Here is a 27,311-nt window from a genome sequence, read left to right on the forward strand (position 1 = left end):
TGTCACATGTTGAGCTTTAGAATGATTTATTAATGGCTATGCTCAGCTTCGTTAAGCCGATTAACTGTCTTAAACATATATACACACTAATTAAGTTAATCTCTCTCTTATTTTTTTTCAAACGCCTCCTAAACCGTTCATAAAAAAATGTCCTTAAAGGTTTTGATTGATAACTTTAAAACAGACAAAAATGTACTTAAAGATTCATTTATCAGACGAATTTTGTTATATTAGTAAGTAGAATTTGCATTTACAATCGCAAACTTAAACGTACCCAAACAAAATAAATAAATTCCGAAAATTTTATATACTTAGCCAAATCTGTTTCTAAAGTTAACCCTACTTAGATTGAAGCTAGCGTAGCGCTAACTGTACGTAAAATAAAATTTTATACCAGTTAAAATATAGTTCAGAAATATACCGCGAAAGCAATTGTGAATGTTGCTTTGGGCGCTACATTTAAATTTCTTATTACAATGTTAATTGTTAAAAAAAACACATTTTGAAACACAGTAAAACTTCAACAGAGACACAGGATGACTGAATTCTTAAAATTTAAAAAAAAAACTACTAGGTATTATTACTTAAGCAACATTTTAACCTAGCCTAGTTTTTTTATAAAGATTAAACTATAACTGTAAAGGCCAAATAGTTTGTAGTTTGCATATTCTTATCTTGAATGTTCATAATTATATAAATACAAGAAGTACCTATGCACTTATGTTTTATGAGTTGTCGCTCGTATCGTTGTGAGTTTTATTCATGACATCTTAGATCAAATAATCAAGAATATTAAGTTTAAAAAAAAATTGCATGCGTACAAAGTACACATGTCAGAAGTGAAACTTCAAAAACCAGCAAAATATAGGGTGATTTTTTTTTTCTACAATTTTTCTCCCTATCACAAGCTGCAAACATTATTAATGCGTGCTCTACCTTTTGGTTTCATGTATAATTTATTCTTATAATATGAACCAGACTGTCGTAAATGTTAATGTTCACCTAATTAAAACACTAGAATAATTTAAGGAAAAATTTTTATATTAATAATGTGGATGTATGTATTATAGATTGAGACTCGCGATTTCTGACGTTAATAACAACCATACAAAAAAATAGCTATATCTAAATACATAAAAATGAATCACTAAATGTGTTCCTACGCGCTAAACTTGAGAGCGGCAAGAATCTATTCTAGACTATTTTTTGAGTTTTTTAAAAGATCTTATTTAATCTCACGCGTTTGGCATTTCGCAAGACAAGACAACGTATGTCGAGTCATCTAATACAATAATCTTCTCTTATATATTAATACGTTTAGCAAAAAATTTGTATCCCTTTTTACGAAAATTGCGCCGACGGGGGAGTACGAATTTTCGCACACATATTGTTTATATAGAGAAGGAGTTCAAAATGCTTATTTTTTCTTTAAATTTTGCATAAAAAATCATTATATCAATAAAAAAAAACATTATACACACTACCATGTATTTGGGACACGTGTGTGTGTGCATATATATCTACTCTTTTGTTTATAATTATAGAAATATAGTTTTTGACAACAGAACCTTAATAATGTTGAAACTTATAATTTAAATTAATAACGGTCGAATGTCGACCACGGGACAACCACTTATATATAAATAACGGCAAACCTTGCAAAACATAACCAACCATACTATGTTTAAAGAAATGTGTGAAATTCTATACTACTTACGAACAGAAAATAAAATGTGTTATATATAGTAAAAACACAGAAGAATGCTAACTTTTGATATAAGATTTTTTTTAAATATTAGATTGATTCTATTAGAAAATAAAAAGAAAAGGAATGCATTGTAAAAGCGGACAATAGATTGGAAAGCATCGCACTTTTTTTTTTTATTATTTATTGACAGGTGTCTTCAACACTCATAGGAACATACATAGGTCGTACTATTACTATTTTCTTTATATGTATTCATATATACTAGCTGACCTGGAGAACTTTGTACCGCCATTTCTTTTTTGCTATAAAAAATTCGCGGTCATTCATTGAATAAAATATATTATATTTCATGTTGGAAAAAGTTACACATCTGTGCAAAACGGCATAAAATTGGGTATATATATTCGTCAATGCCATAATCTTCGTTTAAATGACTTTTACAAATTTCTTCTTCTTCTTCTTTTACTTTGGCTTCCTGAACATTTTCTTCTTAATCGTGCGAAGCGTCGACTTCTTGTTCTCTTAACAGATTTTTTATTTATTTATTGAGAGCTGGATTCAAGTCCTTCCTCCTCCTCTTAACAGAATTACCTCAGTGCTGCCAGCCTTCCGACAGTGTTTCCAATCTCAGGACGCCGTACCAAACTTCTTTTTTCATTCATGTCTCCGACACGGTCATTCTACATTACAAAGGCCCTAGGGTGTTCATTCTGTAACACGAAAAGATAAATGGCACAATATGTATCTAAGGATAGATATTTATCTAAGGATAGATTTAAAACTTTAGACTCGAAAATCATAGCCACTGCCTCTTACAGCTGCTCTACACCCATAACGTTAAATTAGGTACTTGAAAAACTAAATAGGGAAAAGTCGTTAATATTATACTTATATATTCTTAATTCTTGCCATAACATAGTAATATTGTTAACTTTAATAATATCAACTAATCGTTGGGACTATTATATAACTACTAGCAATAGTATTGCTGCAATATCCGTGCAAATAATTCGCACTAAATCTATATAAATAAAAATGAATGTTGCTAAGCGCCAAACTCGACAATGGCTCGACCAATTCGGCTAATTTACTTTTTTTGAATGTTCCTTGAGGCCCAAGGAAGGTTATAATAGTCAAGAAAAAAAAAATTACTATTAACTTTTGACAGAACGAAGTCTGTACGGTCTTATACACAGGTTGGGAAACTACAATGGTACTGTTAATGGTAACGCTAATGGTGGGTGTTACGTCAGCTTAATGGTTAAAAACCGCCAGAGGTATGAGTGACATGACGATCGCTTAGTTGTGCTGTGCAACGAAGACAAAATAGGATTCTGTCTCTTTTTCTATCAAACGTCACGCATGTATGTTTTAAAATATAACCTATTACAAAAGTCAGTCAATATAACCAATACAATGAAACCTCACTCAATATAACCAATTACAGTGAAGAACGTCACTCAATATCTCGTCACTAATCACAATGAAGGTCGCCGCCGCACCACGTGACCGCACTGAGCGATAGTAGTGACGTACAGTGGCGCTGAAGCGAACGAAAAGTTATGACATTATCGTACTAATCTCTCACCATTAAAATTGGGCTTAGTGTTCTGACCTGTGTGTAAGACCGTGCTAGTAAGTAAAAAATTTACCGACCGTCAATTATATTGACTTTTAATGACTAAAAAGTAGTTAATAAAAAACAAAAGCAATCATATTTTTTTTAGTTGTGGATGGCGGCAGAGCAAGCAATTATCTATAAAATGATATATAATTAATGTGCAGTAATTATGACGTATTTTCAAAAAGGGAGGCAAACATCTTAACCTGAACTTATTAATATATAATTATGATTCACAATTGAATGAAACCGGAATATATTATCATAGATGAATCATGAAACACCTATCGAATAGACATCATAAGTGGTCGTAAAATTATAATCATTTCGCTACACCTTAAACGTAGATGACAAATCGGTTGGACTATTGATAAAAAAACAAACAATTACGTATTAAAAGTTACTTCCACGTTTATTATTAAAAACGCCATGTGATAAGATTAAACAACGATACAACAATACAAATCGTCCAATTTATAAGACATATTGTACATAAATTTTATAATTGATAAAAAGTTATGTTCTATTCAGTAAATTCTTTTAAACTGACAGACAAAACAGTGGTTACGGCAATGAAGAATTTAGCCACTCCCTCTCTTCCCGTGGGTGTCGTAAGAGGCGACTAAGGGATAGCACAGTTCCACAACCACCTTGAAACTCAAAAAGCCGACCGATGGCGGGATAACCATCGAACTGCTGAATCGGCTTTGAACACGGACAGCAACGTCTTCGATGCGACAAAGCCAGCCCTGCGGTCGCCAACCCGCGTACCCAGCGTGGTAATAAAGGCAACACACATGAGTTCACGTCGTTTTTGTCGCGAACTTGTGGAGGCCTATGTCCAGCAGTGGACTGTGACAGGCTAAAGTAATAATGATGATGAGCGATGATAGACAAAACACAGCATCGACCGCTAGCACTGGAATGTCGTGACTTGTCGAGGTGCAGTAGAGGAATATGTACTATAAGAATCTCATATTAAATTAATAATTATGCCTCGCGATATCAGTCAATACCCACGTACCGAGTTTAATTAATATCAGTTCAATTTCTTTTTGCGTGAAAAATTAACAAACATTCATCAATCCATCCTCAGAAACTTTCGCATTTATAGTATTGGTAAGATAGTAGTAATCATTGTATTACAACTTCTTCTTAGTCGGACACTCTTGTCAGAGTGGTCGTAGTTGCGCTGACGAGGTACATGGTGGGATGTTGGGTGGGTCGATAACATTACCGAGGGTTGTTCTCCTGGCGATGCGCTTCCATTTTGGTCTGTTAGAGGCGTCGCGAGTACACTGGACCATGGAAGACTCGGGACTCAAACCATCAGGATCCAGGTACTATCCCCCTGTGGCTCGCCTCCTCCGCTGGTTAGTCCATACCGACAACTGTTCTCGCCGAATATACCACCGTTGAGGTCTTCACCCGTAACTCTGGGCAAGGGATCTGCATTATACCCCGCAATATCTATCTACACCCTTCAGCTTATTGAAGTGCCCAAGCCCGCGACGTGGGCGCGACAAACAGGACTTGCCCAAGTGAAGAGTAGAGAAGATGACTCTACTCTCCCGGAGGCCGGGTTAATGGACGTGTGTGTGTATTCTAACATAAAAAAAATTGTATGTCATTTTTTAAAGACATTTTGTGCATTTTTGACGTAAAGCTTCTTTACACGCTTGACTTGGGGAGTAAGCTGGTGAATGCGTGACGAGAGCATTACGAAAAGTGTGATTGTATTAGGTGAACGGAAGTTGAGAGGGAGATATAATTTAGTGAAGATAGAAGGTGTAGGCTGGATGAGGATTGCGGAAAACCGGGATGACTGGCGCGAACTTGGGGAAGCCTATGTCCAGCAGTGGACTGTAATAGGCTGAACTGACTGACTGACTGAGAAAGAGAGAGAGAGTTGCTTTTCTTATATCACTGTAGGAGCTAAAGCAGTTTTACTTCAGTCTTGTGGTCTAAAGCAGACTCGTTTTTTTCGTACCAAAAGAAAAAAACGGAACCCTTATAGGATCACTTTTTTGTCCGTCTGTCTGTCAAGACCCATTTTCTCAGGAAAGGGTGGAGGCATCAAGCTGACATTTATATCAAATAGGTACTCAAGTCTACTGTCCCTTAGAGCTGTGAAAAAAATCAAACTTCTAAGCCAACGAAGTCAAAAGATACAGCGTTTATGCTGCAAATTTTCGACACTCGCATGGGAATCAAAATCTACAGGCTACTTCCCGTGAACTCAGAATGTTGAAATTTGATATGAAGCAACATTTTATTGTACAGATAAAGTGAAAATTCCGAAAAGCATAAATTTTTAGTAACATCATTTAATGAAAATATTTTTAATAATTTTGTTTTTACGGAACCCTCGGTGCGCGAGGATGACTCGCACTTGGCCGGGTTTTTTATTTACTTGTGGATAATATGTATTACTTTTGACGTTTATACGTTCCTAAATTTAGTGATATTTAATAATACACTGATTACGTTTCGTAACTTTTACTTTAGTCATATAGTCTAAAACGCACTCGGTTTTTTTTTTTATAAATATATTTTACTTGCAATTAGTCAATTTTACATATATCAGTCTGTTAGATAGAACGCCGACAACAACTTATGGTTTACCTTACGACAGGTACCGTTGTATAATTGCTAAATACAAATACCTAATTTATCGACTTGGTTGATGACTGGGTTAATTACGACAATTCCCCTAGGTCAACTTATTGATATCAAGGGCATTGACGATGGCCAATTTTAATAATAAGCCCGTACACCTCTTAAGCATTAGTTAACATCTAATCGTTTACTATATAAAAACATATAATATAGTTTAAGCATCATGTAGTATATTATAATATATTATATATATTTTGATTACTATTCTAATTCATCAGTTCTCATATACAGACATATTCTTGACTTACACGACCAATTCTTACAGATTTATAGGTTCATACCTGTACGTTAATTTTCATTTATGTCGCCCTTAATGTATTGACAAAAAACAGCTCTTATATGTGTCCTTACTATAGAAAATATGGCTTTAATGTTTAAAATATTTACATAATATGTGCACTTGCCATATAAACTATTATGTAATAACTTATTTTTCTATTATTACAGGAGTGTTTCTGATACCCTACTTTATAATACTCTTAGTATGTGGCGTACCAATGCTTTTTATGGAACTTGCTATTGGACAGTACACCGCTCACGGCCCCATTGGGGCGCTCTCACAAATATGTCCATTATTTAAAGGTAAAGTTTTAATGACATAATATAACATTTATTAAGCCCAAAGCAATAGTATACAGGTAAAGTGGCGTATCGAGAGGAGGGGCGCCAAATGGTCCGTAAATCTAAAATTTGCTGGACATATTATATGGTTTTCGAATAAGGGGGGAGCTAAAAAGGGCACGAGTCAAGCTCGCTACGTCACTGTACAGGTAGTACGAGTAAATAGTAGGGTTGTTGCGAATTTTCGCGGTATTGCGGATTTTTGCAGATGCGGATTTGTAGCAAAAATTGATGAAAAGAAACAACGTATAGTTCATTACAGGCACCTACTGGTATCAAGATCCCGTTATATATCTCTTATTTTTGATCGGCAAGATTACTTTTGTTAATGTATTAGTACTTTTTTCTGTTCTTATCCAAACTATTTACGCTGTTGATGCATATTTTAAAGTAAATGTGATTAAAAAGTTAATAAAAATATCGCCACCACAAATGGTACATATCTAGAAGTATTTTGAATTCAGTACAAAAAAAAAGACTGGTAAAGTCCGAATGTAAATATTTTATAAATGTATACTAGCGAATGGGAATTGGAAATGCGAAATGGCGAATGCGAAATTTTTTTTTTTTTTTTTTTTTTTTTTTTTTTTTTTTTTTTTTTTTTTTTTTTTTTTTTTTTATACGTGGGGAAAATCCATCATGGATACCCTCCAGCACGGGGGCGCCAGAGGGTTATATCAGATTCCTACTGACTAAAAACCACCACGTGTGAGCAGTCGTCCGCCTGAGTGGGGCGAGATGGGGTCGCGTTAGCATTCGCCATCTCACCCCGGCGGTAGGCCCGGATAAAGCCTCCGGGCCCCGGCACAATGGTTGGGTGGCCTCGCTCACAACAAGGCCACCCCTCAGAAGTGTGGGGCCGTGTCGCCCGGCCGGCCGAAGTCCCCCGACTATCGGCCGGCGACCCCAAAGATGAAGGAGAACCTGTCCTAGCCTTATAGCTTTTCTACGGAAGAAATTAATTATTGTTGATCTTAATAACGAGATATAAAAATCTTCGTAATTAATGAAAAACTTGTTATAAGTTCAGTTTTAGCATCGTATCCGCATTCACGGGTGTCAACCTCTAAAAGTCCGCATCCGCATCTGATCTGTCTGTTGCTGTCAAAACTTTTGCATTCGTAACAACCCTGGTACATTCAAATTATTATTAATATTTCTTGTTTTGTCAATACACACCTCAACAAGCTACTTTAAAAAGTGGTAAATCATGTTTTAGAATATTTCTTTTTATACGAGTATATGTACATTTACATCAATGCGAACGACAAACAAAAAAATGCACACATCCATTCGATGCAAATATTTCCCGATAGGTATGCACCTACCTATACTCATGTGAGTTAGCTGAATAGAAAAAAATGCCTAGCATTAATTATTATGTGCATCTTCAGACATTAGGTACTACAACAGTCCTAATTAAACTAGAAACCAAAAATAACACCTGTTAATGCTTTTTTTTATAACGGTTCATCGTTATAAGTGGGCCATACACCCAGTACTAGTTACACTTTGTAAATACTTATATTTCTTAATTTTTTTTCTCAGGTGCTGGCTTAGCAAGCGTGATGATCTCTTTCCTAATGTCCACGTATTACGCAGTGATTATTGCATGGGCAATTTATTACTTTTTCACGTCTTTTAAATCGGAAGTTCCGTGGGCTAGTTGTTCAAATAGGTGGAATACACACCAGTGTTGGATGCCAAACCATAACATAACTAAACCAAATGGATCTCAAACTCCAACAGAACAATTTTTTGAGTAAGTTGAAATTTAAGTTTTAAATTTAGAGACAAAACGAATAATAGTAAAAAATCAATCACTTCATTGACAGTTAGCCAATGAATTTTTCTAACAATTAATTAGAGAAGTTCTTTAAGAAGAATTCTGTAATGTTGTAACACCGCTCATTTTACATTTTTTGTAATTAAACTATGAAATTTATTCGCTTGTCTCAGAAAAACAGTCTATATAATAAATAAATTTAAAAAAAAAGTTAACAACATTGTCTTATACAGACAGTAATATTAAGTTATCGCAGTTAGCGAAATAATAACTTAGCATAAATGAAGAATAATTAGACAAGTGTGTATTTAGGTGAGTGAAATCCAAAACGTTTTTTTTTTCTATTAGACACTACTAATATTTAACTACTGTTATTTAACAATTAATATCTACAACTACTGCTTATTATGATATTTACATTTAAAAAAAAAAATTTGCATATTTTTAAATACGTGGCGTCTGTAATCACTCAATTAAATAACATATTAATTCCTTTAATTTGCAAACATAGGAACATTAAAAAAAGGACTATCTACTTACGATCTACAATTGCCAAACCTACTACCCAATTAAATCCTTGTAAAATAATTTAATAGGTATTTTTCTAATTTTCCTTGTAATATGTTAATGAAATTTCAGGAAAAAAGTATTGAGCATGAGTGACGGTATTGAATATCCCGGTGGCATGCGGTGGGAGTTGGCAGCTTGTTTAGTGTGTGCTTGGGTCCTGGTTTACTTTGCCCTATGGAAAAGCATAAAATCATCAGCCAAAGTTCGATACATCACAACAACTTTACCATTTTTACTAATTATAGTCTTCCTTGGTCGGTCATTAACCCTCGAAGGAGCTGACAAAGGGTTAAGATACTTCTTTAAGCCAGATTGGAAACTATTAAAACAATCAAAACCATGGGTGAATGCCGCATCACAAATTTTCAACTCTATTGGAATAGCTTTTGGATCTATGATAATGTTTGCCTCATATAACCGTTTTGATAACAATTTCTTACACGACACATTAGCTGTATCTTTGGTGAATGCGGTTACTAGTCTCATTGTGGGAATATTTACCTTCGCTACAATTGGAAACATTGCTTTTGAACAGAATACACCTGTAAACGTTGTCATTGCTGATAGTAAGTATTTAAATAATAACGTTATGACTTTACTACTTTTAACACATTAAGAAGTTACTCTCAATCTTGTTCTAACGTGTAAATTTTGTATCTAATACACTTCGTTTATTTTAGGTCCAGGGTTACTATTTGTTGTATACCCTCAAGCAATCGCAAAAATGCCAGCATCACAGTTGTGGGCAGTTTTATTCTTCTTCATGTTTCTGTGCCTAGGTCTAAACAGTCAGGTATATTTTACATATGGAACAAATGTGTCATTTATTTTTAAGTACAATAATAAAAACTTCATTATTTAAATTACAGTTTGCCATTGTAGAAGTCGTAGTGACTTCTATACAAGACGGATTTCCGGATATGATACGAAAGCGACTTGTATACCATGAACTATTAGTTCTATGCGTTTGCGCCGTTTCTCTCGTTTTTGGATTGCCTCACATCATACATAGCGGCATTTATATTTTTCAATTAATGGACTTCTATGCCGCTTCACTGAGCATTACGTATCTTGCTTTCTTCGAAGTGGTCGGTATAGCTTGGTTTTATGGAGTGGATAGATTGTCCAGAAACATCAAACAAATGACTGGTAATTATTTTTGTTATTTTATAATAATTATCTCTGGTTGTTTTAATATTTTCATAGAAATTATTTCATCATGATGCAATAACAAATTAATAATTTCTTATTATATTATATTTTTTAAACAATACACATACATTACAAATAATTCAGACATGTTAACTGGAGTAATTCTTTGGGCCTGAAATTAAACCCCGTGAAAACCAGGCTATTATTATTGGTTGCCATCATATGGTGCGTCGCTTAGATGAATCCCTTCTGCCGCCTGTTATTTTTAGCACCAATATCATTCCTTACAGTACATTAAAAAATTGGGCGTCATTTTTGACCGAAATTTGGCTTGGAAAGCACAAGTTAAGGAACTGAATCGTAAAATATCTTGTACAATCAGTTTTCTTCGCCTGTTACGAAATCTCTTGCAAGTTTTCACAAAGATTGCGCTAGAAAAACAATTCTTCTACCTATCCTCTATTATGCCGAGTCCTTAGCAGGAGATATCATCTTGATCTAAGGGAAGACCAACTAAATAAACTCTAGCGTATTCAAAATTCCTCTTTTCCGTTTATTTTTTGGTTAAAAATATATGACCACATTTATGACTTTTGGAAGAAACTCGAGTGGCTCTAATTAAACTTCGCCAGTATACTCACTTTCTATTACTTTTCTACTGTTTACTATTTAATGCGTAGACGCCTAGAACGCTTTGAAATACTATCGAATGCTCACGATCGACCTGTTCGCTCTGATAGTAACCACCTTCTTAAATTTCTCTCTCATTCTTCTTTTTTTTACTGTAACTGTTTCTGTCCACTGCCCATCTATGGAATTCTTGACCTGTAAACATATGGCGCGCACAATCATTGGAGTCGTTTAATGATTGTTGTTGTTTGATGTTATAATATTCATAATATCTATTAGCTATTTCATTTATCTATTATTTTTATTCATAATATCTATTATTATTAGGGTAAGACTAATAATTATATTATAATCTATATTTTGTTTATTATTATTTTATTAATATTATTATTATTGTTACGTGTTAGGGTTCGAAGGATTTGGAGAGAAAGACCTGCTGACTCTTTTCAAGACTTTATTCACTAGCACTAGGTCCAACACAAAGCACTGGGTTCAAACACTAAGCACTAAGTTCAAACCCTAAGCACTCACGATGTCCTCAGTCGTAGCCAATGTCGTAGGTTTCGCTGGTACCACTCTTGATCACTAGTTTTCACTCTTGAAGTCGCCTCGAAGATCGCTCAAACTGAACTGTACTCGTTCGCCTCGCTACGGCTATTTATATCGGCCGAGACGAGGCCCAGACCATTCTGGAAAGTTCGCGCATGTACACGGTTTTCGAGACTATACTTCTATATAGTTCCACAGTTGCTCCTCTAACGCCATCTAGTATTGAGTAGAGAGTTTCATGCGTTCTCTGTCTCTGCGTGGTTTCAATGGTTGCCGCTAGATGGCGCTAGTTTCTTTGTGTGTCCTTAACACTACTCCCCTCTTAGAGATGCTCGTCCCGAGCATCGTTGTTACTGCCATGGTAACGCGCCAGACCATATACCGTCTATGTGTACCACTTTGAATGTCCCTCTTGGTTGCTTTTGAATCCTGTAAGTCACATCATTCAGTCGGGTAACCACTTTGTATGGACCGTCCCACTTGGTCTGCAACTTTGGCGATTTCCCTTTCCGGCGGGTTGGGTTATGCAGCCACACCAGTGACCCTTCCTTGAAGCCGCTCGTGTTCGATTTCCGGTCGTATCGGGTTTTCATGTTCTCACTTGACTGTAAACCATTTTCCCGAACCAAGGCGTGTATATAGCGCATTTTTTCCCTTAAATCGCTGACATAGTCTTGTACGGTATTTGGTTCCTCCGGTGACCCTCCAGTCAATAGGTCTACTGGTATTCGTAATTCTCTACCGTAATTGACATACGCCGGGGTAGCTTTTATGCTCTCATGCTCGGCGGTTCGGTACGACAGAAGGAAGAGCGGTATATACTTGTCCCAATCTTTTTGTTTGTCGTCTACCAATTTCGCTAAATGCCTCTCAAGGGTCTGGTTAAATCTCTCAACCATTCCATCAGACTGTGGACGGTACGCGGTGGTCCTCGTCTTATGTATGCCCAAAATTCTGCACACTTCCTAGAATACTTGCGATTCGAAATTCCTGCCCTGGTCAGAATGGATTTCTAGAGGCACACCAAAGCGACATATCACTTCTTCGACTAACTTAGAAGCGACTGTTGTAGCTTCTTGGTTTGGTATGGCGAACACTTCGGGCCATTTGGTGAAGTAGTCCATGACAACCATAAAATACTTGTTTCCTGATTCCGTTACAGGAAATGGCCGCGCTACGTCAACTGCAATTCGTTCCCACGGTGCACCGACGTTATACAACCGCAGGTTCCCACGGCTCCTGGTCTGAGGTCCTTTTACAGCAGCGCAAGTAGTACATTTGCGGCACCAATCCTGTACATCATCTCGACAATGCAACCAGTAGAATCGTTCTCGCACTTTTGTTAACGTCCTCTTGACACCTAGATGGCCTCCTGATACGCCATCATGTATTTCACGGAGAACATCTGGTATTCTCGTTCTTGGGACAATTATCTGAAGGTGGAACTCTCTGCCGTTAGTCTTCTCCCATTTCCGGTAGAGTATTCCGTTTTGAAGTATCAGACTGTCCCATTGAGCCCAGTACGCCTTAGTGACAGCGCCAGTGGGTGCAACCTCACTCCAGATTGGTTTTACGTCACCCCGTTTCTTCCATGTGATGATGTGCCGAAGGTCGTCATCTCTTTCTTGAGCCTCCCTCATAGCATCACTTTCCCAGATACCCGAAGGACTTGTTCTTGTTAGCTTTAATGTGACTTCATTAGATTCTTGCTTAACACAATGTTTGCAGTCTTCCGAACACGGCCTTCGTGAGAGTGCATCGGCATTCCCATGCATCTTTCCGCTGCGGTGTTCCACCTTGAAGTCGTACTCCTGAAGCTGCTCAATCCATCGAGCTACTTGACCTTCTGGGTTCTTGAATTGTAGTAGCCACTTCAAGGCTGCGTGATCAGTTCGCAGTAAAAACTGTCTGCCGATGAGATACTTGTTGAAATGTTGTAGCGTCTTTACAACAGCCAAGAGTTCTCTTCTTGTCACACAGTAGTTTCTCTCTGGCTTGGATAAAGATTTACTGAAATATGCAATAACTACTTCTCTTTCACCCTGTTTTTGAGATAACACCCCTCCAATGGCCGTGTTGCTTGCATCCGTGTCGACTATAAATCGACCTTCGGTTTGTGGATATCCCAGGATTGGTGTTTCACACAGATGTTTTTTCAGTTTCTGAAAAGAATCTTCACAAGTCCCATCCCAACTAAATTGTCGTTTATCTTCTGTCAGCCGATGTAATGGCTTGGCTATCTCTGAGAATCCCTTAACAAAACGCCTGTAGTATGAGCACAGTCCGAGGAATGCCCGCACTTCGGTTTTGTCCTTAGGGGTAGGCCATTTTTGGACTGCTTCCAGTTTCTCCGGGTCGGTCTGGATTCCATCACTGGAGATAACATGACTAGCATGCTATGCTATGGAGCAACTGTGGAACTATATAGAAGTATAGTTCCACAGTTGCTCCTCTAACGCCATCTAGTATTGAGTAGAGAGTTTCATGCGTTCTCTGTCTCTGCGTGGTTTCAATGGTTGCCGCTAGATGGCGCTAGTTTCTTTGTGTGTCCTTAACATTATTATTATTTGCTGTTATTATTTTAGATATACTTTATATATAATACCTACATTTGTTACTTGAAATATACTTGTTACATTAAATTACGATGGATAACAGTAATTTATATGATGACAATGATGCGTTTCTGTCTTTCTCTTCTTCTACAGAAACAAATAGTGAAGACAGTTTTCAAAGTATCCCAACACTCAACGAATGTCTTAATTCTAATTTTTCACTTTTTCCAAAGAATTTTAATGTTGTTCATATAAACGCTCAGAGTATTCCTGCACATTATCCTGACCTTTTGGCCTCATTTGATAACATAAATCTACACGCTATCCTTGTCTCTGAGTCGTGGCTTAAACCTTGTTTACCTTCAACTTCTTATTCTCTACCGGGTTTTCAGTTAATTCGAAATGACCGCATACATCGAGTTGGTGGGGGTGTTGCCATATATTTGCGTTCCTATATACCTTATAACATTGTCAGTATGTCAGCACCTCAAAACAATCCTTGTGCGGAACATCTATTCTTAGAATTAACTCTTTCTCACTCTAAGATTCTTTTATGTGTTTTTTATAATCCTTCTCTCTCTATTGACTACTTTTCTCATCTTGAAAGCCTTTTAGAACAATTTACTCCTCAGTACAGTCACACTATTTTAATGGGAGATTTTAACACATGCTTGTTGAAAAATGATTACAAATCTTTAAAACTTAATACTATTATTTCTAGGTCTAATTTAAATATCCTTCCACTTGCTGCCACGCACTCTTCTCCAAATTCTACTCCCTCTCTTCTAGACTTAATTATAGTTTCTTCCACTGACCATGTAGAAAATCATGGACAGTGTAATGCTTGTGCATTTTCTTATCATGATCTTCTTTTCCTTTCGTACAAAATAAAACCTCCGAAGGCTAAGTCAAGGATCCTTCTGCTTCGTAACTTTAGTGGTATGGACCTTAACAGCTTGCGTGAAGATGCAAACAGGATCGATTGGTCTGTGATTCAATCTGTTGATACAATCGATCAACGAGTTACTATTTTTAATTCACTTATGACTGATTTGTACAACATGCATGCTCCAGTTCGTTCAGTTCGAATAAAGCATTTGCCAGCACCCTGGCTTACCGAAGACATTAAATCTCTACAACATAAAAAGAATAAAGCGAAGGCTAAATATAGGGCTAACCCCAATATAAGAAATTGCGAGAATTATAAAAAAATAAGGAATCGCTGCAATACAATTTGTAGGGATAAGCAACGACGCTACATTCACGAACGCTTAAATGAAGAGTCTGATACTTCTAAAATTTGGAAGTTCCGACAGAAACTTGGGAGTTGGAAAAACACACCAAAGTATTGATCTAAATAAATTAAATTTAGACCAGCTTAATCGGCACTTTTTATCTCCTGCTACCATAGATGATTTAACTAAATCAAATACTTTAAATCAACTTTCAGCCTTACCCACTCCAGATTTTCCTGCTTTTACTTTTTGTAAATTCACTGTAAGTGACGTTAAGCAAAACGTTTTAAACATCAGCTCTGATGCCGTCGGTTCTGACAGTATTAGCCGTAGAATGATTCTTCCCATTATTGACATTATAGCTCCAATAATTACGTCTATTTTTAACTTTTCTATCCAGTCCTCTACATTTCCTGCCGTGTGGAAAAATGTTCAAATTATCCCTTTACCTAAAAAATCAAATCCCTGTGCTTATTCCGATTTTCGACCAATTTCTATTCTTCCATTTCTGTCAAAAGTCTTTGAACGTCTTATTTATCAACAAATGACTCCTTTCCTTTCTAGACACAACCTTCTTAATCCTTTACAGTCTGGTTTCCGCCGTGGTCATAGTACGGCTACTGCTTTAATTAAAATAACGGACGACATCAGAGCTGGTATGGACAATCAACTTGTCACGGTGTTAACATTACTAGACTTCAGTAATGCTTTTAATACTGTTGATTTTGACATACTACTTGCCGTACTTCGTTCTCTGAACATGTCTGCTGAGGTGACTGACTGGTTCCAATCTTACTTGTGTGGTCGTCAGCAACGCATACATGTTGAGGGATACTCCTCTAATTATTATACAATTAATGCTGGCGTGCCGCAAGGTGGCGTGTTGTCCCCTGTATTATTTTCTCTTTTTATTTCCTCTGTCACTAAGCACATTAACTCTCTCTACCATTTGTATGCGGATGACCTCCAAATCTACTCGCAATCTTCTCTTAGTGATCTGCCTAAATGTATTAATTTACTGAATGAGGATCTTATGAATATACAAAATTGGAGTAAATCATTTGGTTTAAAAATCAATCCTTTAAAGACGCAAGTTATTGTCATCGGTAGCCAGAAATTAATGTCACGCATTATCTGGTCACAGGTCCCGTCAGTGATTGTTGACGAAATACGTATACCGATAAGCGATCAAGTGAAAAATCTTGGTATTATTTTTGACAAACACCTATCTTGGATACACCAAATAAACTTTATAAGCAAAAAACTGTTTGCAGCAATTGGGTCTCTGAGAAGGTTAAGCAACTTTCTTCCCATTCCCACTAAAGTTATGCTTGCACAGACTCTCCTTTTACCGATTCTTGACTATGCTGATACTAGTTTTGTTAATTTAAATGAGGAACAATTAAATAAACTTGAGCGCTTACAAAATCTCTGTATTCGGTTCATATTTGGTTTACGTAAATATGACCATGTTTCAGAATTTCGCAAACAGCTCAAGTGGCTACCTATCCGACTTCGCAGGAATACTCACATTCTGTCTCTCCTTTACTCAATCCTATTTAATCCTCTAACACCTTCCTATCTAAAAAATCGTTTCGAATTTCTTAGTGATACTCACGAAAGATCTCTCCGCTCTGATAATAACCTTATCCTAAAGATTCCATATCATTCTTCAACCTTTTACTCTAAATCTTTCACTGTTGAAGCCTGTCGTCTCTGGAATTCGTTGCCGCTAACTATAAGACGAGCTCAAACATTGGAATCATTCAAGAGGCTAACTAAGGCAATGTACTTGTCATCGTAATATTATTTTATTTTTATTTTTTACTTATTTATTCGTTTATCAATTTATTTATTTTTTCTCTGTGTATGTATTTTTCTTTGTTATCAAATTATTATGTGTTTTTGTAGGTATTTGTGTACGTGTATATGTGTGTATTTGTGTAGGTGTATTTGTAGGTATATGTATGTATATGTGTATGTATGTAAATATATAATATATAAAATTCCGCTTTACTAGCAACGTCCCTAAGAATTTGCATTAAGTTCTCTCCTTTCCTCTCTGGAATGCCAAAAATCTCTACATTAGACCGCCGAACCCACTGCTCCCGCTTGTCATTATCCACTTCTGCACTGTCAATGTGATCCTTAATGGAACCAAGTTCAGATTTTATATTGATGCACGATTTCATGTTTTTCTCAAGATCGTCTACACGCTTCACAATTGTCTCATATTGGCTATTGATGAAATTCATGGATTCCCTGATTACAGCGAGCTCATCTCTAACTGGCTTAAGTTCCACTGAAATAGCCTCAGTAATGGCTAATAGCGGCAGCATGACTGATAGCACTTATTTTGCGCCCATATCCCCAATAACAATCAATTCTAGTCCTCTGCCCAAAGGTTGCCTGGAAGAAATCGCTGCTTTAGCGATAAGGCCGCCTGTTGCAACTAATGCAAATTTATTATTATTTTTTTTTTACCTAATTAAACTTATTTTACTTTTGTGTTGGTGTGCAAAAGTGTATATAAATAAATATAAATAAAAATAAATAGTTTATTATAAAATTTAATAAATTTAGTTTATTTTAAAAATATATTTATATTATTGTTACTGGTTTAAAAATTAAAAAAATATATAATTACAAAAAAAAAGCCTAATAATCACGACTATGTAAAAAAATTTCAACGTTTAAGTTCTTCGTACGTTAAATTTTACTGTATTTTTCAAATATGCATACATAAATACTCGGAGCTTCCGTACGTTGCACAGAGTGCACGCTTTATATATGTATTATACGCAATATGTATATATACGCTTATGTATATATACGCAATATACATAATATCTATTAGTTTTTTTTTTATTTATTTATACGCAAAGGTCTCGGAACTCGTTACTCCGTTAATCGTTAAATCGTTAATTAATCCATTAACGAAATTAACACTCAGCTTAACGCATTAACTTTTAAGTTAACTTCAAAAAATGTTAACGCTCTTGTTAACTTCCGTTAAATTGAAGTTCTTCTTGTTGTATATGATGTTTACTTGTTTATATATAGTTTTATGCCTGTAAGTATAGCTATGTAAGTATGTCTATGTAAGTATGTCTATGTAAGTATATACTCGTATTATTTTAATGTACTATATAGGCATGTACTATATATATGTGGCGCTTTATTCTTTTTCTAAAGGTTGTTTGGAAGAAAAAATGAGAACTTTCGTACATACTTTTTGTTTTCTTTTTATTACTTATTTTTATGTTACATACATTGTATGTGATTGTTCAATAAATTATATTCGTATTGTATTGAATACATCTTGATAAGGTTTTACTCGGTTGATACTATGAATGAATCTTTTGTCCAGTATTTCCGTTTATGAATCATCATTTTTTAAATTTCCCATACCAGTATTGTATTTAAGTAATGATAATAGTAATCATTATGTATGTGTATATATCTATAACTGTTGGTTGTTTGTCTCGCTAAAACTCAAAAATGACTGGACCGATTTGGCTAATTTTGATTTTGAAATATTTGTGGATGTTCAGGGAAGGTGAAAAATATAAATAATAAGTAGCGGAAAATACTAAAAACAGCAATCAAATTTTCCAATTAAAAAGGTTGATTGATTGATTATTTTTTTTTTGTGGCTCTCAATTGTGCCAGTGACGCACGGTTGATTTTGCCAATGTCACGTAGAGAACAAAATGAAAATGTTGTTATATCAGCGCTTTAACCTAAATAATAATGTTGATTGAAATATTGAATGAAAATGTTGCCTAGCTGTGAAACATCTGATGTCATTTGTCAAAAACATTGTCACTTGGTTGTCAAATGGTTATAGATGCGTTTAGAAAATCTTTTGTGCATATTTTTCCCAAATATATGTAGGTGATACGAAGTTCACTGGGTCATCTAGTTAATGTATATATGTATATATATATATATATATATTTATTTATTTATTACATCTATATAAATAAAAATGAATGTTGCTAAGCGCATAATTCGAGAATATTTTATTTTTTGTATTATTTTTTTGTATCTTTTGTGCATATTTTTCCCAAATATAGGTAGGTGATACGAAGTTCACTGGGTCATCTAGTTAATTTATATATATATATATTTATTACATCTATATAAATAAAAATGAATGTTGCTAAGCGCATAACTCGAGAATATTTTATTTTTTTATTATTTTTTTGTTTATTCTTTAAGGGCCACGGAAGATCTAAATACTTTTAAAAAAATAGTATTAACTTTTGACAAAACGAAATCTGTCCGGCCAGCTAATTTTGTAATAAAAATCTTTTTCAAAAAGATACATTAATCTAGGTTAAAATTGCAAACAATTAATACCTTACCTTGGTACCTTGGACTAAGCAGGTTCCTTTACTATAGTCCATTAACCCGTTTAATCCAAGGCTACTGGCGACACAAGCATCAAAATATCTAACATTCAGGTTTTCTCACAATATAACACTATACTACAAGATGTATATAATTATAAAAGCTTTGAAATAGTATAAACGGTAACTGTCGATATTTGAGCACTCTGTTATCGGTGACCCTTCTCTTCCCATGGGTATCGTAAAAGGCGATTAAGGGATAACACAGTTCCACTACCACCTTGGAACTTAAAAAGCCGACCGATGGCGAGATAACCATCTAAGTGCTGGCTTTGAAATATACAGGCCGAAGACAGGCAGCAGCGTCTTCATTGCAACAAAGCCAGCCCTGCGGTCACCAACCCGCCTACCCAGCGTGGTAATAAGGGCAACACACATGAGTTCACGCCATTTTTGGCGCGAACTTGTAGAGGTATATCCAGCAGTGGACTGCGATAGGCTGAAGTGATGTTATCGGTTACGTATTCACATCTTCTATTTACCTTTTAGAAATTAAATGTTAAATATGGCCCTTCATTAATGTAAGGTAAGCTTCTTATTATTGTCCTTAATTGAGTATTTCTTTTAAACCAGGTCAGTGTCCATCGCTGTATTTTCGATTTTGCTGGCTAATAGCGGCACCAGCTTTGCTATTGGCGCTATGGGTGGCTAGCCTCGTTGACTACACACCTCCCAGCTATCGCCAATATCAGTACCCGACTTGGGCACAAGTGCTCGGCTGGATTATAGCATCACTGTCTCTACTCTGCATACCTGTTTATGCCATTGTAGTTATCGTACGATCACCTGGAAATACTTTTAGAGAAGTATGTGCTAATTTTAATTTTATTAACATTAATTGATAATAAGTAAATAAATACATACACGGTCGTCTGTTCCTAAGATAAACTTCTTGATGCTTGTATTAGAAATAAAAGTTGACTAATATGGCTACATTTTTTTTTCCGATAAATACATATAGATAAATGGGCTACTCACTGAATTTGGACCCACTTTTATAGATTTTTGATTATTTTTTTATTTTTAATTATTTGTTCGTCGTTTGTTCGTTATTGTTCGAATGTGAAAATGACTAACAGTCTTTTTTTTATTTATGATTAATTAAATAAATGTCCACACTTAAGTTGCTCCCCCCCTTCCTCCCCTCCTTACTAGATATCTTTATTTTTGTCGCTCAGATTAATTAATTTTGATTAATTATTGTTTGTTCGACTACTATTGATCATAAAAACAATTTTTTTTTTTTTTCGGGAAATAATAAGTCTAGCCACGGATTTCTTTATTGGCCACGTAATCTAACTTCTCACTTTATATCTAAGCAACGGGATCTGGGAGGTGTGATGGTATAGGGTGTAGAGTTCCTCATCGACCCTCGCAAAAGGAGGATCCTCCAACCAGACGAATGTTGTGTCGGGAAAAAGAGATAGCCTTTATTACAATATTAGTCGACCTTTAATTAACCTTTGAATATCTAGGTTCTAGATAGTCGATCTAGGTATTCAAATGTTACAATTGCTGTTAGTCTTTTAATTATTTGTTTATTTTATTTTCAGAAATTCCGCAATTCTATTCGTCCGACGTCATTATGCGATTGTGGTATCACTGGTTGTGATTTATGCTGTTCAGAATCTGAACCGCCTGATGATAAAGCTATTAACTAGTCCTCAACTAAATTCGGTCTAGTTACTAGAAGCAATTATTAGCGTTGTGATTTTAACTACATATTGTGTAGTTTGTGTGTTTACGACGTTTACGTGCTCAAAGAACGAAAAATATACAAAAAAAATTAATGCAAATAATAATGTAACTATCTCATACATATACTACTATCAAGAAATGTGCTTAACAGCTCGACCTCAAACTACATAATATGTAGATAATGATTTCGTAATTGTGGCGTAGACTTCAGCACTCAAAATCGAAATGTAATTATGTACTTCAGTTGAGTTTTAACAGATCTGTTGATTGTTATGGTGTTAATGAGTGGCTAATTATCAACATCGAAATGTAACTACGTAAACAATTGTGAATCATATAATAAGTATTAAGTGTAAGGAAAGATATGTAACAGACTGAAATCTCATTTCTAGAAATTGGCCTATTATCCTATAAACTTATAAAGTATAAGGGTTACAGCGTAATTCACCACGCTGTTCCAATATGAGCTGATGAACATGTCTGTCATATCTCAGAATATATTCCGAATCATGCGGGTATCCTCATGACGTTTTTACCGCTGAACAAGTCATGAATTTTAATGTAATATTTAGTACTAACCAAACAATTTAGATTCGGATTTCAAGCTGCAAAAGCTTAGCATTGTTTTATTTACTGAGCCGTATATTGCGAATTTCCCAGATTAATTTCTTAATACAATTTGTTTGCTTTTAATTACGAAATAACAATTATATTACACATTCCATGAATATTATAAATATTATTTTAAATTCTCTTACTTATTAGTTATTATGTTTCACATAAGTAATTGTTTTAGAAGATTTGTTGAGACTTAGGTAATCATAGTTATCGAATGTTCTATTGTCTAAATTGAGTTTTAAAATAAATTCATAATCATAATAGTTTAGTAACTGCTACCAATGTAATTTATAATTATACGTTTTCCTATTCAATCCTGAATAATATCAGATTAATTCAGAAGACAAATTAAAAAAAGCTGTCATACCGGTTTATATCCTAGTTTAGCTGAAAACAATTTAGTTCGCAACCTCTGGTAGACCGGACTTGCCCAAGCGCGAGCCTCCGTAGTCTACCGCGAGGTTGAATTCAACCCCAGCAGTCTACCGTACCGCCCGCACAGCGCTGACCTCGCATCTCCCGCGTAATATGATTCGATAAGCGCGCGCTACTTAGAGATGAGAGATGATACTTTGAGATGTATGTAGTTTTTTGCTTATAGGTCACAAGTTTCTACACTTAGAACAAAAACGCTTATATTATTTTAAAGAGTATGAATTAAGCTTTAATTTACTAGGACCTGGGTGACCGAGCTTAGCTCGGTATTTTTAGTAAATCGTGTTTTTTGAAAATCATATTTAAATACGAATTACATATTGATAAAATATGAATAATTTTATTTTTTTTAGAAAAAAAAAACGATAATCGCGCGCACGATAAAACTAACAAAAAAATTTTTTGGGCAACAATATCAAAGAGGGCGAGAAAGTAGGATGTTTTTGAAAACAAATTACATATTTTACGTATCGTCGACAAATAGCATTATAAATATTCATAAAGTACGTAAAAAACACTTTGCATCGGTGCTATAAGATGTACACAATATCCTTATAAAGAAAATAAGAAAACTCGATCCAAACATAGAGCATAACGGTGCTGAAATTGACGGGTACGGGGAGACTTTGACCGGTTGAATATTGCTAAATTTCTATGAAGAGTGAATTAATGTTTGGTCCAATTGATGTCTAACATGAGAAAATGCCTCTTCTCCTATAATGGAAAAGATTGAAACTTAATGATTACTATGGCCTAAAAATTGGTTTAACCTAATATTATGGCAATATTATATTGATAATTTTACTTCAAACAAATGTTTGTTTATTTTAATATTCACATACAAACCATCTTAAGCATATTAATGTATTAATAAATTTATCTTACTATGTGTATAAATAGTCAAATTACTGTAAACACCTTTTTTTAATTAAGGTTCCAATTAGCGAATAGCAGATTTGAAATGATGAAATTATTATATTGAATAAATTATGTTACTGTGATCAAAAACATTCCAAACAAATGTTAACATGATAGATGTTAGAGATAAATTATTTATTTTTTATTTTAAATCGAGCATTTTGAGTATGCATTAATTAATCGTCGCTAATATTTTATATCATCATTATAAAATGAATGGGTTTGTTAAAATAAATCCTTACTATATGTAAGTTATCATTAAATTAAGGCAAATAATGTATTAATTAGAACAAAAAAGTAATAACAAATTATATTTGCAGCAATTATTGTCTAAAATGGAACAAAACAATGAATAAGTAAACTAAATAAAACAATGTTTTAATTGTAAATAAAATTTCAAAACCTGATTAAATAAAAAATTCATAAATCTAAACAATATATTTTATTACAATTAACCTATCTTATGAAAATAGAATATTATAACAGGATACATATAATATAAACTAAAATCATACTTTTCTTTTTTTTGGATTTATGGGTTGAACTGTGTCTTCTTCACAATCACTGCTATCAAAATCGTCTTCTATGTAGTCTTCTGCAATGTAAATATATTTAAAATGAAAATTATCTTAAGATTATTTTATTAGAATATCAAAATTTGTTCCAATTAATAACTACTGTCACAAGCACAAATAATTGTGGAATAGTAAGAGATCTTCATGTCAGCTCCACATCGTTTAACATTATATCTAAGCTATTATAAAGATTTGTTTTTGTTTTATTATTTGTTTATAGTGGATAAATTAGAAAACTACGGGACTAATATTAAAAAAGCTTTAACAAGAGAGTACTATGTTATCACTGAGTGACAGGATTTATTTTAACAGGAAAATATGGAATAATTAGATTTATATAATCCTTGCAATTGAAGCCACAAGTGGAAAGCTAGTCTTGGTATACAACTGGTATAAATGTTTCTACCATTCTTTGAACTTCTTACAGACAGGTATTTTAGTATTTAACGCTACGCTTCAGCCTGTAATATCCCACTGCTGGGCATAGGCCTCTGTCTCCATGTAAGAGAAGGATCAGAGCTAATTCACCACGCTGCTCCAATGAGGAGATTTTAATAATATTTTTCTTAAGCTTTGAGAAACTGAATACACTTATTAGTTACATATTAGTAAATTATGCGACAACTTTTACAACTCTCACCGGTTTTTATGTATGAAAATAAATATTTTAATAAGATAAACAATTCAATTTTACTTACCAAGATTTTCACCATCCTCAATTTTTTTTGTTAATGCTAAATTTACAGCCTGCCGAAACTCTTCTAATGACTTTATTAATTGTGATCCTTCTAAGTGTGTTTCCTTTTCAATAGTATTGAGTGCTTTCCCATTTTCATATACAGCAAATTCGATCTTCTTCATCATTTTATTTAAAATACTTATAACAGTATATAGAATTATTGACTCAAAAGTTAAACGTATAGTTTGACAAACGGTCTGACCAGTAACTTTCTAAAATATAGAAACATTCAATTATACAATATTATATTTATTTTATTATTCTTTGATTCTTACTCCACATTTCTTTTAAATTGATAATAATTCATTAAAACGTAAACCCTAATTGGTTCTATCCATCACCAAGTTGAAATGAATTGAGTACTGTGCATGTAGGGACACGATATCGAATCCGATACTTTACTCATATCGCTACCTTTTGATTCGATACTAGTATTCAGAAATTCGATACTTCCTTTCGATACTTAGTACTAATATCAGTACTTAGCATCAAGTATCGATTCCATAAAAAGAAAAAATAAACGAGCAACTAACTCGTAAATACCAATTTAACGCCTCTGCTTAATAGGTTTTCTGAACTGAACGTAATTTAATAAAACATAAAAATAAATAAACGCACTTCACTACTGCCAATATGACGGCAAACGATGAAACGGAATGGACATGGACCTTTTGGCTGCGCTGTTTACATTCTGTGGTAGACATTTTGTTTTTCGATTGTCATTTGTCAATATATCAGTCATCATCAACATCATCATACTTTCTACTGGATTTGACGATTTTGATAATTCTTCTTTTGTTGGAAAGGGGATATCCCTAGTTTAGTACCATGATAAGGAAACCAGGATATGATGATGGAATCCCTGAGAAATCGAGGGAAACTCTCGAAAATCCGCAATAACTTTTTACTGGATGTACCGATTTAGATAATTTTTAATTTAATCAAAACCTGACGTTTATCATGTGGTCACATTTAAATTTTATCGAGATCTGATAACTACTTTTTGAGTAATCATTGATAACGCGTAGTTATTTGACTAATTGTTCGTCGATCTACGTTGTATTACTTGTCGATGTAATTGAAGTCGATTTTTTTTCGTTTGTCCGCAAACACAATTATTATGTTTATCTCTTCTCCATAATGTGTTTAGTAGAAATAAAACCTTCTAATAAAACGTTCCATAGCTTAATTGGCTAGAGCGCCGACACGGTCAGTCGGAGACGCGGGTTCGAATCCCGCTGGAGCGGTCAATTTTTGATATGATATTCAAAAATGTTTTGAAATAAAACCTTTTTTTGTATCTAAGTTGTTTATTTTTATTTTCATTGTGGTCCATTAATGAATCACAACAGGTCTCATTCATGGTCTGCGCGCCTCTGTTGTGGATGTGAATTAATTTAAAGTAATAGAGAAACTCAAAATTTATTCGATACTTACTCATATCGATACTTGAGTTTCGATGCTATTACTAATTTGATACTTTTATTTCGATACCGATACTACATCGATATCGATACTTATCGTTGCGATATCGTGTCCCTATGTGCATGTGACACTGTGACAGTGACATGTATTCGTAAAATGACAGCCAATCTCTTGGCCGCGTTCCACTAAGCGTCCGCAACCCCAGGAAAGACGCCATTCTATCGTTCCACCTAAAGAGTGTCACACACAGCGAAGATAATATAATATTATATTATCTTAACATACAATATCGCTCGGTATACATTTTGTATGAACTATCACACATGGTTAAGATAATATACAGGGTGTGGCGTAAATAGTGGTCCACCGTTAAGGATTCGATAAACCAGGTAATTTACTATAACATATTACAATTTTATTCATTTTTACCCAAAGGTTCCGGAAATATTTTTATTTTTAATTTTTTTACGATATTTGTACCCCTTGTTACAAATTTGGTTGTAGTTTTAAGAAATACCATTATTTTTTCATTTTGATTACTGTTAATTACTGTTGAACACTAGAGCTATCGTTAAATAACACGTTTTTAATGTAAATTTAAGGCTTTTGAAGAAAAAAATTGGTTTTACTCTACTTTAAACCCAAATTTTTAACATATCATGCTAATTCAAGAGCGATTTTTGTAAAAAAAATGTACTAAGCTGTCAGTGCCCATTCATTTAAAAATATGCCTACTAAATACCGATTTCAAAATAGTATCACAATAGCAGATCCCTTTGTTTAACAGAAAGATATACAATTTTAATTGAAGAAAGGAAGATTTTCATTAAAATGCATTTTAAAATTTAGTTGCGTTAATACTTATGATTTTTGTAAAAAAAGTAACTACACTGTCAGTGCCTATTCATTTTAAAATATTCCTACTAAACACAGATTTTAAAACGATTTGCCATCCCATTAATAAAAAAAATTATTGCAATTTTAATTGAAAATGACTTAAAATAAAAATAAAAAATTACTACTGTTACAGAGTGATCTTGGCCTAACTTGTAAATTAGAACAAGGCATTAAAAAATAATAAGTCATGCTGTCATCGTTGATTATTATTCTTTGACATGATTACAAACACTCTAAAAATTACACTAAATGCTCGAAATGGCCCCCATTCGCAGCTATACATGCTCTGCAACGTCGAATATACAGTGTTTGTAATCATGTCAAAGAATAATAATAAACGATGACAGTATGACTTGTTTTTAACCGACTTCCAAAAAAGGAGGAGGTTCTCAATTCGACTGTATTTTTTTTTTTTAATGTATGTTACATCAGAACTTTTGACCGTGTGGACCGATTTCGAGAATTTTTTTTTAATCGAAAGGTGG

The 27,311-nt window shown here is 34.3% G+C and overlaps 2 protein-coding genes across 2 annotated transcripts; both read left to right on the forward strand.

The window, feature by feature from the left end:
• The first annotated feature begins 6,464 nt into the window (after positions 1–6,464).
• LOC123653813 (sodium- and chloride-dependent GABA transporter ine-like) lies at positions 6,465–8,655 on the forward strand. The gene is made up of 3 exons (XM_045589794.1): positions 6,465–6,590; positions 8,178–8,391; positions 8,589–8,655. The coding sequence occupies exons 1-3, from the start codon at positions 6,506–6,508 to the stop codon at positions 8,653–8,655; spliced, it is 366 nt and encodes a 121-aa protein (XP_045445750.1). The 5' UTR covers positions 6,465–6,505.
• Positions 8,656–9,370: 715 nt separating this feature from the next.
• LOC123653540 (sodium- and chloride-dependent GABA transporter ine-like) lies at positions 9,371–21,274 on the forward strand. The gene is made up of 5 exons (XM_045589530.1): positions 9,371–9,551; positions 9,666–9,778; positions 9,855–10,134; positions 20,095–20,327; positions 21,075–21,274. The coding sequence occupies exons 1-5, from the start codon at positions 9,380–9,382 to the stop codon at positions 21,180–21,182; spliced, it is 906 nt and encodes a 301-aa protein (XP_045445486.1). The 5' UTR covers positions 9,371–9,379; the 3' UTR covers positions 21,183–21,274.
• Positions 21,275–27,311: the final 6,037 nt, after the last annotated feature.

Source organism: Melitaea cinxia, chromosome 5 (genome assembly GCF_905220565.1).
Source record: "Melitaea cinxia chromosome 5, ilMelCinx1.1, whole genome shotgun sequence".
Classification (NCBI taxonomy): domain Eukaryota; kingdom Metazoa; phylum Arthropoda; class Insecta; order Lepidoptera; family Nymphalidae; genus Melitaea; species Melitaea cinxia.

Coding starts and splice junctions, on each gene's coding strand:
- LOC123653813 (XM_045589794.1), top strand. CDS start 6,506: ATGCTTTTTATGGAACTTGCTATTGGACAGTACACCGCTCACGGCCCC. Junction 6,591..8,177: donor AATATGTCCATTATTTAAAG/GTAAAGTTTTAA, acceptor TTTTTTTCTCAG/GTGCTGGCTTAGCAAGCGTG. Junction 8,392..8,588: donor CCAACAGAACAATTTTTTGA/GTAAGTTGAAAT, acceptor CGCTTGTCTCAG/AAAAACAGTCTATATAATAA.
- LOC123653540 (XM_045589530.1), top strand. CDS start 9,380: ATGATAATGTTTGCCTCATATAACCGTTTTGATAACAATTTCTTACAC. Junction 10,135..20,094: donor AAACATCAAACAAATGACTG/GTAATTATTTTT, acceptor CTTTTAAACCAG/GTCAGTGTCCATCGCTGTAT. Junction 20,328..21,074: donor CTGGAAATACTTTTAGAGAA/GTATGTGCTAAT, acceptor TTTTATTTTCAG/AAATTCCGCAATTCTATTCG.